We start from the raw sequence: 15,578 nt of genomic DNA on the forward strand, positions 1-15,578 counted from the left end.
TTTGCTGTGTCTGTCAGCGTAGTGTCCAGAGCATGGAGGTGCTACCAGGAGACAGGCCAGTACATCAGGAGACGTGGAGGAGGCCGTAGGAGGGCAACAACCCAGCAGCAGGACCGCTACCTCCGCCTTTGTGCAAGGAGGAGCAGGAGGAGCACTGCCAGAGCCCTGCAAAATGACCTCCAGCAGGCCACAAATGTGCATGTGTCTGCTCAAACGGTCAGAAACAGACTCCATGAGGGTGGTATGAGGGCCCGACGTCCACAGGTGGGGGTTGTGCTTACAGCCCAACACCGTGCAGGACGTTTGGCATTTGCCAGAGAACACCAAGATTGGCAAATTCGCCACTGGCGCCCTGTGCTCTTCACAGATGAAAGCAGGTTCACACTGAGCACGTGACAGACGTGACAGAGTCTGGAGACGCCGTGGAGAACGTTCTGCTGCCTGCAACATCCTCCAGCATGACCGGTTTGGCGGTGGGTCAGTCATGGTGTGGGGTGGCATTTCTTTGGGGGGCTGCACAGCCCTCCATGTGCTCGCCAGAGGTAGCCTGACTGCCATTAGGTACCGAGATGAGATCCTCAGACCCCTTGTGAGACCATATGCTGGTGCGGTTGGCCCTGGGTTCCTCCTAATGCAAGACAATGCTAGACCTCATGTGGCTGGAGTGTGTCAGCAGTTCCTGCAAGAGGAAGGCATTGATGCTATGGACTGGCCCGCCCGTTCCCCAGACCTGAATCCAATTGAGCACATCTGGGACATCATGTCTCGCTCCATCCACCAACGCCACGTTGCACCACAGACTGTCCAGGAGTTGGCGGATGCTTTAGTCCAGGTCTGGGAGGAGATCCCTCAGGAGACCATCCGCCACCTCATCAGGAGCATGCCCAGGCGTTGTAGGGAGGTCATACAGGCACGTGTAGGCCACACACACTACTGAGCCTCATTTTGACTTGTTTTAAGGACATTACATCAAAGTTGGATCAGCCTGTAGTGTGGTTTTCCACTTAAATTTTGAGTGTGACTCCAAATCCAGACCTCCATGGGTTGATAAATTGGATTTCCATTGATTATTTTTGTGTGATTTTGTTGTCAGCACATTCAACTATGTAAAGAAGAAAGTATTTAATAAGATTATTTCATTCAGATCTAGGATGTGTTATTCTAGTGTTCCCTTTATTTTTTTGAGCAGTGTATAATCATTCTCTATTATATATATTTCTCTCTCTGTATTATATATATTTCTCTCTCTCTCTCTCCTCATTTCTTTCTTCCCTCTCCATCTCCCCCTCTCCATCATAGTGATTAACTGTGCCATGATTGATTAGCCTTCCTGCCTGGTCATAAAAATGACTACAACCAGACAGACCTTCTGGTGGATGGAGAGAGGGGGTACAGATGGGGAGGAGGGGGTAAGGATAGAGATTGGAGGGGGAGGAGGTGGTAGAGATGGGGATTGGAGGGGGAGGAGGGGGTAGAGATGGGGATTGGAGGGGGAGGAGGGGGTAGAGTTGGGGTTGGAGGGGGAGGAGGGGGTAGAGTTGGGGATTGGAGGGGGAGGAGGTGGTAGAGATGGGGGGAGGAGGGGGCGGAGATGGGGATTGGAGGGGGAGGAGGGGGCGGAGATGGGGATTGGAGGGGGAGGAGGGGGCGGAGATGGGGATTGGACGAGGGGCAGAGATGGAGATTGGAGGAGGGGGAGGAGGGGCAGAGATGGAGATTGGAAGGGAGGAGGGGGCTGAGATGGGGATTGGAGGGGGTAGAGATGGGGATTGGAGGGGGTACAGATGGGGATTGGAGGGGGTACAGATGGGGACTGGAGGGTAGAAGGGGGCAGAGATGGAGATTGGAGGGGGGGAGTTGGTACAGATGGGGACTGGAGGGTAGAAGACGGTACAGATGGGGACTGGAGGGTAGAAGGGGGTACAGATGGGGATTGGAGGGGGCAGAGATGGGGATTGGAGGGGGCAGAGATGGGGATTGGAGGGGGTACAGATGGGGATTGGAGGGGGTACAGATGGGGACTGGAGGGTAGAAGGGGGCAGAGATGGGGATTGGAGGGTGTAGAGATGGGGATTGGAGGGGGTACAGATGGGGACTGGAGGGTAGAAGGGGGCAGAGATGGAGATTGGAGGGGGAGATGGAGATTTGAGGGCGAGGAGGGGGCAGAGATCAAATGTTATTTGTCACATGCACTGAATACAACAGGTGTAGACCTTACCGTGAAATGCTTACTTACAAGCCCTTAACCAACAATGCAGTTCAAATAGAGTCCAAAAAATATTTACTTAATAAACTAAAGTCATTTTTTTTTATAAAATCAAAAAGTAACACAAAAATTGACATAACAATAACAAGGCTATATACGGGGGTACCAGTACCAAGGGAATGTGCGGGGATACAGGTTAGTTGAGGTTATTTGTAAAGTGACTGCGTAGATAATAAACAGCGAGCAGCAGCAGTATAAAAACAAAGGGGGGGGGGGGTCAATGTAAATAGTCAGGGTGGGCATTGGATTAATTGGGGATTGGAGGGGATGAGGGGGCATACAGTGCATTCGGAAAGTATTCAGACCCATTCACTTTTTTGCTAAGTTACAGCTTTATTCTAAAATGGATAAAATGAATGTTTGTTCCTTGTCAATCTACACACAATACCCCATAATAACAAAGGGAAAACAGTTTTTTGGAATTTTAGCAAATTTATAAAAAAAATAAAAAAACTGTAATATTCAGACCCTTTGCTATGAGACTCGAAATTGAGTTCAGGTGCATCCTGTTTCCATTGATCATCCTTGAGATGTTTCTACAACTTGATAGATGTCCACCTGTGGTAAACTTGTCTATATGAGGTCCCACAGTTGGCAGTGAATGTCAGAGCAAAATCCAAGCCATGAGGTTGAAGGAATTGTCCGTAGAGCTCTGAGACAGGATTGTGTCGAGGCACAGATCTGGAGAAGGATACCAAAAAACGTCTGCAGCATTGAAAGTCCCCAAGAACACAGTGGCCTCCATCATTCTTAAATGGAAGAGGTTTGGAACCATGAAGATTCTTCCTAGAGCTGGCCGTCTGGCCAAACTGAGCAATCGGGGGGAGGACCTTGGTCATGGAGGTGATCAAAAATGCAATGGTCACTCTGACAGAGCTCCAGAGAACCTCTGTGGAGATGGGAGAACCTTCCAGAAGGACAACCATCTCTGTAGCACTCCACCAATCATGCATTTATGTTAGAGTGGCCAGACGGGAGCCACTCCTTAGTAAAAGGCACATGACAGCACGCTTGGAGTTTGCCAGGCACCTAATGGACTCTCGGATCATGAGAAACAAGATTCTCTGGTCTGATGAAACCAAGATTGAACTCTTTGAATGCCAAGCGTCACATCTGGAGGAAACCTGGCACCATCCCTACGGTGAAGCATGGTGGTGGCAGCATCATGTTGTGGATGTTTTTCAGTGGCAGAGCCAGGGAGATTAGTCAGGATCGAGGGAAAAATGAACAAAGCACAGTACAGAGAGATCTTTGATGAAAACCTGCTCCAGAGTGCTCAGGACCTTAGACTGGGGCGAAGGTTCACCTTCTAACAGGACAACGACCCTACGTACACAGCCAAGACAATGCAGGAGTGGCTTCAGGACAACTTGAACCCGATCGAACATCTCTGGAGAGACCTGAAAATAGCTGTGCAGCGACGCTCCCCATCCAACCTGACAGAGCTTGAGAGGATCTGCAGAGAAGAATGGGAGAAACTACCCAAATACAGGTGTGCCAAACTTGTAGTCTCATACCCAAGAAGACTCAATACTGTAATTGCTGCTAAAGGTGCTTCAACAAAGTACTGAGTTAAGGGTCTGAATACTTATGTAAATTTGATATTTCAGTATTTAAAAAAAGAAGATACATTTGCTAATATTTCTAAACCTGTTTTTGCTTTGTCATTATGGGGAATTGTGTGTAGATTGATGAGGGAAAAAAAACGATTTAATCAATTTTAGAATACGGCTGTAACGTAACAAAATATGGAAAAAGTCTACGGGTCTGAATACATTCTGAATGCACTGCAGATGGGGGTTTGAGGGGAGGAGGGGGTAGAGATGGGGGTTTGAGGGAAAGGAGGGGGTTGAGATGGGGGTTTGAGGGAAAGGAGGGGGTGGAGATGGGGGTTTGAGGGGAGGAGGGGGTAGAGATGGGGGTTTGAGGGGAGGAGGGGGTAGAGATGGGGGTTTGAGGGGAGGAGGGGGTAGAGATGGGGGTTTGAGGGGAGGAGAGGTTAGAGATGGGGGTTTGAGGGGGTAGAGATGGGGGTTTGAGGGGAGGAGGGGGTAAAGATGGGGGTTTGAGGGGAGGAGAGGTTAGAGATGGGGGTTTGAGGGGAGGAGGGGGTAGAGATGGGGGTTTGAGGGGAGGAGGGGGTAGAGATGGGGGTTTAAGGGGGTGAGGGGAGGAGGGGTTTGAGATGAGGGTTTAAGGGGGGTGAGGGGAGGAGGGGTATTGCGATGGGGGTTTGAGGGGGTAAAGGAGGAGGGGGTAGAGATGGGGGTTTGAGTTGGGGTGGAGATGGCGGTGAGGGGAAAAGGGGTTTGAGATGGGGGTTTGAGGGGAGGAAGGGTTAGAGATGGGGGTTTGAGGGGAGGAGGGGGTAGAGATGGTCGTTTGAGGGGAGGTGGGATAGAGATGGGGGTTTGAGAGGGTGGGGAGGTGGTAGAGATGGTCGCTTGAGGGGTTGAGGGGAGGAGGGGATAGAGATGGGGGTTTGAGGGGAGGAGGGGAGGAGGGAATAGAGATGGGGGTTTGAGGGGAGGAGGGGATAGAGATGGGGGTTTGAGGGGAGGCGGGAATAGAGATGGGGGTTTGAGGGGATAGAGATGGGGGTTTGAGGGGAGGAGGGGATAGAGATGGGTGTTTGAGGGGATAGAGATGGGTGTTTGAGGGGATAGAGATGGGTGTTTGAGGGGATAGAGATGGGTGTTTGAGGGGATAGAGATGGGGGTTTGAGGGGAGGAGGGGATAGAGATGGGGATTTGAGGGGAGGAGGGGGTAGAGATGGTCGTTTGAGGGGAGGAGGGGGTAGAGATGGGGGTTTGAGGGGAGGAGGGGATAGAGATGGGGGTTTGAGGGGAGGAGGGGGTAGAGATGGTCGTTTGAGGGGAGGAGGGGGTAGAGATGGGGGTTTGAGGGGAGGAGGGGATAGAGATGGGGGTTTGAGGGGAGGAGGGGGTAGAGATGGGGGTTTGAGGGGAGGAGGGGGTAGAGATGGGGGTTTGAGGGGAGGAGGGGGTAGAGATGGGGGTTTGAGGGGAGGAGGGGGTAGAGATGGGGGTTTGAGGGGAGGAGGGGATAGAGATGGGGGTTTGAGGGGAGGAGGGGGTAGAGATGGGGGTTTGAGGGGAGGAGGGGGTAGAGATGGTCGTTTGAGGGGAGGAGGGGGTAGAGATGGGGGTTTGAGGGGAGGAGGGGATAGAGATGGGGGTTTGAGGGGAGGAGGGGGTAGAGATGGGGGTTTGAGGGGAGGAGGGGGTAGAGATGGTCGTTTGAGGGGAGGAGGGGGTAGAGATGGGGGTTTGAGGGGAGGAGGGGATAGAGATGGGGGTTTGAGGGGAGGAGGGGGTAGAGATGGGGGGGGGGGGTGTATTTCAGCTGGTGATAATAAGGATGAAATAAAGTAGGTTTTGAGTTCCACATGCAAAAACTCAACACGGTGGAAATCTTCAGTAGACACCACTGTGTGACTTAAGCAAATTTTGAAGCGAAGCACGCATTTCTTCCATTAGGATTTGGCCCTTGGATGTAAGCTATCACAGAGCTTTCATCACATGAACGGAGAACAAGAGATTGAGTCAAAAACATTTTTGCCCCTGAGTATGTTTTGTAACAGCATTCCATGTTTTTTTTCTCCCACTTATATATCCTCTAATTTTGCCTCTCCCTCTCTCCCCCTCTCCCCAGGAGCGGAATAGAAATCAACAGTAATTTTAAAGAGAACTGCTTGCTAGAGGTACAACACTAACGACGTAGGACCTTAAATAATTAGCCTAACTACGCAGAAGAAAGCTTCCTGCCATCTTTTCTGCTGAAGACAACAACAACAAAAAGGCCATATCTCGTGACCTGAACACTACGTTGGACTCACCTGTATCAGTTCTCTGGTGCATCAATCTACCCCAGTGTTCCTGTCTCTGAAGAAAAATAAAGAACATTACTCACTTTAAACTCTCTCTTTAAGCACTTTCAGTCCACCTAAAGCAGCCTCTACCAATACCCGTTACTCTCTAATAACTGTTATATCTCACTTATCTCTCTTTCTCTCTGGACTTCTGTTTGTAATAACTGACTAACCAGTGTAGTTAGTTTTTCTGAGGATTTTACCAGACTTGTAGTTTTTTGTTTCGTTTTTTTAATGCCTCCAAAATGTTGGGGAAGAAAATGTGTTCTCCCCTCCCCCTCGATGAACGTTAGCGCCTTCAGAAGAGATTAAAAGATATAACATGTATAACAAAATATTTTACTTGAATCTACACTCAGCTTGTGATTGATTGACAGGTGAGGGGAATGACAGGAAACGGCCATAATCATGCCAATCATTAGATGGACCCCCCTTACTCCCGCCCCTTTGTTTCTGCATCTTTTTCTGTGTACCAAAAGATGAGGTGGATGATGTAGTGAGCTGGGCTGGGTGAATGCCAGTTAATGCACATGTTACTTTTTTCTCTCGTGATTATTATGTCATTCTGAAGTCCATTTGTCTGAGGAGAAATCTGCTCCACGGTAACGGTTGCCTTGGTAGCTGTCAGTATCTTCAGGCTAAAGCTGGGGCCTGTTCAGGAGGTTGCAACGTTGCACAACATTCAGATAGAAAATGTGTCCAATAGATATGATTCTCTGTCATGTAGATGAGAACAGGAAATCGTTTTAGCTTTAAACATTACGTTTCTATCAGCAGCGTTGTGCAACGTTTCACCTGACTGAACAGGCTTCAGGCTCTCTGTCTCTGAAGAACTCTGTAACGCGTTTGGGATGACCCTCCCTGGTGTTCCTGGGTCCAGGTATAAAGTTACAGTTAACCACAGATCTGGGACCAGACGCTCTACCCCATCTCCTAACCTAAACCATTAGGGGGATGAAAATATATCTGGTCCTGGATCAGTGGTTAGGAGTGATTTTTGCCTACTGCCGATTGCTGCTTGGTTACAGAGGGGTATCCCAGAAGCTGAACATCACCAAGGAAGTGAGCGTTTCTCCTCAAGGTGACTCACTAGCGAAAAATAAACATTACCCATGTTTAGCATAACAAACGCTTCTGAGATGTGTCTTCTTGCAGTCTGTTGTGTGTATGTGATTGTATCGATGTGTGAGCAATAACCCTGTCATCCATTTTCTGTTTCTGCACTTGGATGATCCTAATATTACAGATTTTTTTACTGACACCAAGACACATCACAGGCTGTGCCCCAACACTCTAGCATGGCCTCCTCCACTCCTCCATCAAGACTGATACTGTAGGGCAGGGATCATCAGCTAGATTCAACCGCGGGGCATTTTTTGTTGTTGAGCAGATGGTTGGTGGGCTGGAACATAATTACTAATTATTTGTAGACTGCAAATTGATGGCAAGAAGCCCAAACAGATAAAATATTTGACTTAAACATAATAATTTTAAACCTTGCTTACATTTGTATACATTCACGTCTCTATTATTCGTGGGAATACTTGGGAACAGATTTCCTAAATTAAAATCACTTCTAGCTGATTTCCTGGTGATTTATGTCTTTTATGTCCAACAATGAAAATAATGTATATGTACTGTATCATTGTTTGAATATGTACAGTACCAGTCAAACGTTTGGACACACCTACTCATTCAAGGGATTTCTTTATTTTTTACTATTTTCTACATTATAGAATAATAGTGAAGACGTCAAAACTATAAAATAACACATATGGAATCATGTAGTAACCAGAAAGTGTTAAACAAATCAAGATATATTTTATATTTGAGATTCTTCAAAGTAGCCACCCTTTGTCACCTGGAATGCATTTCAATTAACAGGTGTGCCTCGTTAATTTGTGGAATTTATTTCCTTCTTAATGCGTTTGAGCCAATCAGCTGTGTTGTGACAAGGTAGGGGTGGTAAACAGAAGATAGCCCTATTTGGTAAAAGACCAAGTCCATATTATGGCAAGAACAGCTCAAATAAGCAAAGAGAAACCACAGTCTTACTTTAAGACATCAGTCAATCTATTCGAAAAACCATCAAGCACTTTGATGAAACTGGCTCTCATGAGCACCACCACAGGAAAGGAAGACCCAGAGTTACCTCTACTGCAGAGGATAAGTTCATTAGAGTTTTTTTGGTTGCAACTTGATTCCATATGTTAGTTTTGATGTCTTCACTAGAACCCTCTTTGGGTCATTGTCCTGGCTACTTTGAAAAATCTCAAATCTCAAATATATCTTGATGTGTTTAACACTTTTTTGGTTACTACATGAATGCATATGTGTTATTTCGTAGTGTTGATGTCTTCACTATTATTCTACAATGTAGAAAAAAGTGAAAATAACAAAAAAACCCTTGAATGAGTAGGTGTGTCCAAACGTTTGACTGGTACTGAATATATATACACACTACCGTTCAAAAGTTTGGGGTCACTTAGAAATGTCCTTGTTTTTGAAAGAAAGCATTTTTTTGGTCCATTAAAATAAGATCAAATTGATCAGAAATACAGTGTAGACATTGTTCATGTTGTAAATTACTATTGTAGCTGGAAACGGCAGCTCTTTTTATGGAATATCTACATAGGCATACAGAGGACCATTATCAGCAACCATCACTCCTGTGTTCCAATGGCACATTGTGTTAGCTAATCCAAGTTTATCATTTTAAAAGGCTAACTGATCATTATAAAATCCTTTTGCAATTATGTTAGCACAGATGAAAACTGTTGTGCTAATTAAAGAAGCAATAAAACTGGCTTTTAGGCTAGTTGAGTATCTGGAGCATCAGCATTTGTGGGTTCGATCACAGGCTCAAAATGGCCAGAAACAAAGAACTTTCCTCTGCAACTTGTCAGTCTATTCTTGTTCTGAGAAATGAAGGCTATTCCATGGGAGAAATTGCCAATAGTACAATACTATACATACATATATACATACATACACACTGCATATATACAGATACATCATATGTACATGTAGGTAGAGTTATTGAAGTGACTATGCATAGATAATAGCAGAGAGTAGCAGCAGCGTAGAAGAGGGGGGTGGGGGGCAATTCAAATAGTCTGGGTAGCATGCATGTGTGTATGTAGGTTAATCTTGAGTTCCTGGTAAATCACCCACTTTGACAGTTGAATTAACAGTTGGCCATTGAACGTTTCTTCAAAATGTTTAATTTCCTTGAAACGGCTCCCTTTCTACCCTATCTCTCTTAGTTGCTACTCTCTAATGCATTCTCTAATACAAAGTAGCACAATAAAAAACTTTAAAGAATTATTTATATTTATGGAAGTAATAAGGAAGTAGTATAATTTATTTCAAACAGCATCACATCTGGCCCATTTTCAGTATTATATACTGTATGCTGCGGGACTATGCTATCCATGAGGTACGTGCACGTTGTGTTTCAGTATATGTCCACCAGATAGCGCCATTGTATCATTTGCAACTTAACTCCCATTAACTCCAGTGTGCAGTACTATGTGCAGTGCTCCTGTGTGTAGTAATGCTGTGTGTAGTAATGCTGTGTGTAGTAATGCTGTGTGTAGTAATGCTATGTGCAGTGCTCCTGTGTGTAGTAATGCTGTGTGTAGTAATGCTGTGTGTAGTAATGCTGTGTGTAGTAATGCTGTGTGTAGTAATGCTATGTGCAGTGCTCCTGTGTGTAGTAATGCTGTAGGTTCTATGTCCTGTGATTTATCTCCCTTGTATCAAAGGCACAATAGCACCTTGTTACTCAACAGCTTCTCCAACCCTCCACAAGCGATTATATAGAGTACATCCACTTGTTGTGCAAACTACACCTTTGTCTAAGCAATTAATGCCGGCTTGCCAAGGGTGATCTTTGCAGAGGGAGAGGGAGGGAGAGAGAGAGAGGACCCTCTGTGCGTGATGAGGAGGGATAAAGAGTTGTAATTATATCGGAGGAGGCTTTTGATTGCGACTCTCCTCTCTGTTCTCTGCCTGTTAATTTGTACATCCATCAGGCTTTCTGCAGACACTCGCTGCATTCATCTGTGAAGGCAGCCAAAGCAGACCGCTATATTAACAGTACAATAATAGAAAAGCAGAATGCTCACCACAATTACCGGTTTCTAGCTGCACGTGGCAGTGTTGTTGAGATGCACAGAGCCAAATATGCTAATGGTGGTTTGTGTCGTGAGGGTGATTCACAGCTTGTTCCTTCAGAGGTTGAATTAGCTTGCTGCAGCCCTAACACAGTAGAGAGCACAACCTCTGACCTCAACTCTATTAGCTCAGCTAATACCTGATGATGATGTCCAGGCTTTTGTAATGCAGAGTACTTTATTGTATTTGTGGTGCTTAGGCTGCTATTATATTTGTGTATATTTGACTCAAATTGATTGTGCTTGTTATAGTCTGTTGGTATGTTGCCAATGGACTCATTGACATGGATGTGCTGCTTTTGTGGTCAAAACTTCTCTAAAGGGATGCCTTTCACAATCCCCAAATGTCCTCTCTTTTCAGAGGAAAATTCTATGGTGTGATGAGAAAAGATGAGAGGGAAGGCGACTTCTCTCCTGCATTCCACTGCTTCCTTTGAAGATTCAGTCACATTGAAGACTCGTCAAGACATGGCTGAGGGCAAGATTAGGTCACGTCTCTGCTCTGCACCGCTGACATTTCTCTCCTCTCTGTTTTGAAGGTTTTCACGCTCTCGGCCCGGCACGTCTCTCTCTCCTACAAGCCCAACCTTGACATGAGGCGTATTGATGACCATGCTCAGTGACATTTAGGGGTCTTAGGGTAACCTGGCATTGTTTCAAATAATGTTGTTGTTTGTCAGTTCTGAGCAGTTGGAATCAGGGGTTCAAAGGGTGGGCAACCCAATACCGAATCAGGGACCCCCCAGTAAGTGTTGAAGTATTAACATGGGCAACCCTATGGGACCCCAATCCCCATAACCATTCATAATATTACCATCAGTCCAGCGCCACTATGTTTAGAGCACCCCCACAAAGGGACAATGAGTAATTCCAACCCTTGGAGTCGTGCTTTGAGTGACACTAATGTGTGGATTCCCTCTCAGTATGCTGACATGCTATCTGTGTTGCCATGGTTATATCATTATCTTTGAATTGAAAGTGGAGCCTGAACCTGTTCTCCAACATAATGATATGAGGTAGTTCACAGCACATAAAATGTCATTGTGCTACACGCAATATGGCACGCATTAGAGTCTGACATTTATTCTGTCACTCTCAACATTTACTGCACTGATGATGAAGATGTTGAATGGAAGTGTAGTTGAACTGTGAGTAGTGTGGATGCTGTAGGTACTCTCCACTAGTATGTCTGTTTGGTTGTTTTGTCACTGGTTTTATTCTCTTATCATACTTCGGCCCCATATTCTATATAAATGCAGATTTGTGAAAATGATTAAAACGTTGACAACAAAAATCGACTTTCCCAAAACAGTGAAAGAGCAAGTGCACTTATATCTAAGGTGTATTTCTCCTAGTCTCCATGGAGTGGCGCCCTAGGTAACAGTAACAGAATAATGCTGATGTTTAGCAGCCTCTCTGCTGCTCTGTTTTTAGGACAGGCCTCTACTAGACTCACCATTTCTTTATATTCCATTCACAGCTCTTTTTCTTGCTTTTTTCCAGCATGCAGCCTTGAGTCTAAAAGGCAAGTGAAGACAAACAAATGGAGGAACAGCAACGGAATAACAAATCACAAACATCACAACACATGAGTCTATATCTGATGCTATTGGAAGTCTAGTCTATATCTGATGCTATTGGAAGTCTAGTCTATAGCTGATGCTATTGGAAGTCTAGTCTATAGCTGATGCTATTGGAAGTCTAGTCTATAGCTGATGCTATTGGAAGTCTAGTCTATAGCTGATGCTATTGGAAGTCTAGTCTATAGCTGATGCTATTGGAAGTCTAGTCTATATCTGATGCTATTGGAAGTCTAGTCTATAGCTGATGCTATTGGAAGTCTAGTCTATATCTGATGCTATTGGAAGTCTAGTCTATAGCTGATGCTATTGGAAGTCTAGTCTATATCTGATGCTATTGGAAGTCTAGTCTATAGCTGATGCTATTGGAAGTCTAGTCTATATCTGATGCTATTGGAAGTCTAGTCTATAGCTGATGCTATTGGAAGTCTAGTCTATATCTGATGCTATTGGAAGTCTAGCCTATATCTGATGCTATTGGAAGTCTAGTCTATAGCTGATGCTATTGTAAGTCTAGTCTATAGCTGATGCTATTGGAAGTCTAGTCTATATCTGATGCTATTGGAAGTCTAGTCTATATCTGATGCTATTGGAAGTCTAGTCTATATCTGATGCTATTGGAAGTCTAGTCTATAGCTGATGCTATTGTAAGTCTAGTCTATAGCTGATGCTATTGGAAGTCTAGTCTATATCTGATGCTATTGGAAGTCTAGTCTATATCTGATGCTATTGGAAGTCTAGTCTATATCTGATGCTATTGGAAGTCTAGTCTATATCTGATGCTATTGGAAGTCTAGTCTATATCTGATGCTATTGGAAGTCTAGTCTATATCTGATGCTATTGGAAGTCTAGTCTATATCTGATGCTATTGGAAGTCTAGTCTATATCTGATGCTATTGGAAGTCTAGTCTATATCTGATGCTATTGGAAGTCTAGTCTATATCTGATGCTATTGGAAGTCTAGTCTATATCTGATGCTATTGGAAGTCTAGTCTATATCTGATGCTATTGGAAGTCTAGTCTATATCTGATGCTATTGGAAGTCTAGATGGAGTTTTGTGAACTTTTTCCTAAACAGAATCTTTAATCCCTGAATCTATGACTTCTCGGAGTCTGTGTTGAATGTCTATTGTTCATCCCTTATTAATTCATTTGTACTCAACAGTCTCACATTTGTCTTGAATACATTTTTTATAAAAACTGAAAAGAATAGTATCTCAAATCTTTGACTTTTCATAGCCTGTATGAACAATACAAATGTTGTGAACTGTATTGATATTATTATAGTCTACTTTGATAACCTTCCCAAATATACCAACACACTGCCACCACTGACCTTGACAACATTTACCAGAATGATTCAACAGAACCTTGCCTTGTCATCATAATCAATATGTGTCTCTAGAGAAATTTCTACATGACTGGATCCATTTAACTGTGAGGACCAAGGAGAACACTGTAATGCTGCCAGCAAGTCATTCCGATTGGATGTGATTGACAATCACATGACTCTCAGTTCTAATTACAGTTGAGTTCAATTCTCATCCCAGAATCCTTCTCTCTGCCATCATCTGTGACTCAAATTACACCGTATTTCCCAATCTCCATATAGTACACTACAAGTAGTTTTACACAGAGTCCAAAAGTAGGGAATGGGGTGTCATTTGAGACATACACTTATATTCAGGCTCCAGGTAGGTAGGATGGTTATTTTAGGAGACTTCAACATGTCAAGGCCATCGTTATTAACTCTGTTGTAGCCTATCCACACCACTCTGCCCTAAGGTGTCAGGTTAATACCTTTCTGCTGCTCTGCCCTCCTCTTTTATTTATGAGCTAGAAGTGAGAGAGAGAGTGAGACATGGAGTGGATCCCAAATGGTGCCCTATTCCCTATATAGTGTATTACTTTTGCACAGGACCCATAGGGCTCTGGTCAAAAGTAGTGCGCTATGTAGGGAATAGGTTGCCATTTAGGTAGGACGCAGGTCTTGATTCCCAGCGTATTTAATTCACCAGATTTCTATCTGCATATCTGAACATGCAGTGGCCAGACATGACACACGTCCCGCCACAGTTTACCCAACACCACATATCTTAGAGGAGGAGTTCTGAAACTTTCATCCAGGACGGGTTGGATGGACTCTTCAGACAGGAAGTGGAGAGGGGAAGTGACTTCAGCAGGACTAGTCAAGGGGCTTGGAGCTCTGTAGTACATCACGATGAGAGGCAGCGTAGTGATGATGTCATTGCTTCTTGTCCCTCCTATTGATACTTGAGGGTGGTAATAGCTCTATGGGGGTAAGGATGCAGGAATTGGAATGGAGGCTGGTGGTGGTCGTGGCTGTTGGGGGTCTAAAATGCAATGCATTTGAAATGAAATAATATATAGAGAAATGATATACTAGTAGGATAGGAGTCAGGGGAGTCTGGGTTGGTGTGTGCACATGTGTGTGTGTGTGTGTGTGTGTGTGTCTGTGTCTGTGTCTGTGTCTGTTTGTGTGTGTCTATGTGCTTATGTGTGGTGTGGGGACCATAAACCTGACACTGTGTGTGTGTCTAAGCATAAAGTAAGCATACATATTTGTATAATGTGATGCAGCCCCTCTGTTCCGGTGACTCCCTCCCTCACTCGCTGTCAGACGTGAAGGAGATTAAGGGCCATTCAGTTTCTATTGATCACATGCACTTAACTTGCTTTAGCCAATGATCCGATTACACATGTTGTCCTCCCTCACTCCTCCCCCCTTCATCACTCCTTACCCTCCCCTTCCTCTTCTCCTCCCCCTCTTCTTCCTCCTCTCCTCCCCCCTTCCTCCTTTCCTCCCACTCTTCTTCCTCTCCTCCCACTCTTCTTCCTCCTCTCCTCACACTCCCCTTCCTCTTCTCCTCCCCCTCTTCTTCTTCCTCTCCACCCCCTCCCCCTCTTCCTCCTCCTCCCCCTCTTCTTCCTCCTCTCCTCACACTCCCCTTCCTCTTCTCCTCCTTCTTCCTCTCCTCCCCCTCTCCCTCCTCCTCCCCCTCTTCTTCCTCCTCTCCTCCCCCTCTTCTTCCTCCTCTCCTTCTTCTTCCTCTCCTCTCCCTCTTCTTCCTCCTCTGGGCCCTCTCTTCCCCCATCCTAGTCTTAGTTCTCCATGGGGCTGTGGTCACCTATACTGTTGTAAGCTCTAGGAGCACTCCAGCAGACCCTAACCAAACCCAGAGTGAGGCCTCTCTCTCTCCCCCTCACCCTTCCTGGTATGTCCATCAGTTCATCAGGCCATCAGGCCATCAGGCCCTAGGGGAGTGTTCTGGAGACCAGTGTGGTTTTTAATGTTGACATTGACAACGTTAATCTGCTTAGGTTAGATTCCACTGTAGTGAAACTGTCCTAGTAGGCATAGACTCCTCCGGATTCAGGGGGTTTCTCCACTGCACTGACAACCTGCTGTCTCCCCAGTCTCCCCAGATTTACTGTAGATAGGGTTTAATACCATGTATGTATCAAGCATCTCAGAATACAAGTGCTGATCTAGGATCAGTTCTTCCCTGTCCATGTAACCTTATTTATTATAATCTGAACAGCAAAGCTGATCCTAAATCATCACTCTAAGAAGTTTGAAACATACGGCCCCATGTCTCAACTCGTGGCTCAATGTCCATGTCTTGACTCCATAAAACTA

General features: G+C 45.2%; 1 protein-coding gene across 2 annotated transcripts in view; it reads left to right on the plus strand.

Moving 5' to 3' along the window:
- LOC106579538 (YTH domain-containing family protein 3) overlaps positions 1-8,714 on the plus strand; it is a 21,707-nt gene extending 12,993 nt beyond the window's left edge. For both annotated transcript variants that reach the window (XM_014159538.3, XM_014159539.3), the window contains exon 5: positions 5,942-8,714. In XM_014159538.3, coding sequence (XP_014015013.1) covers positions 5,942-5,965 — 24 coding nt within the window. In that variant the 3' untranslated portion in view covers positions 5,966-8,714. The remainder of the gene's footprint in view (positions 1-5,941) is intronic.
- Positions 8,715-15,578: the final 6,864 nt, after the last annotated feature.

This window comes from Salmo salar, chromosome 19, assembly GCF_965601325.2.
Source record: "Salmo salar chromosome 19, fSalSal1, whole genome shotgun sequence".
Lineage (NCBI taxonomy): Eukaryota > Metazoa > Chordata > Actinopteri > Salmoniformes > Salmonidae > Salmo > Salmo salar.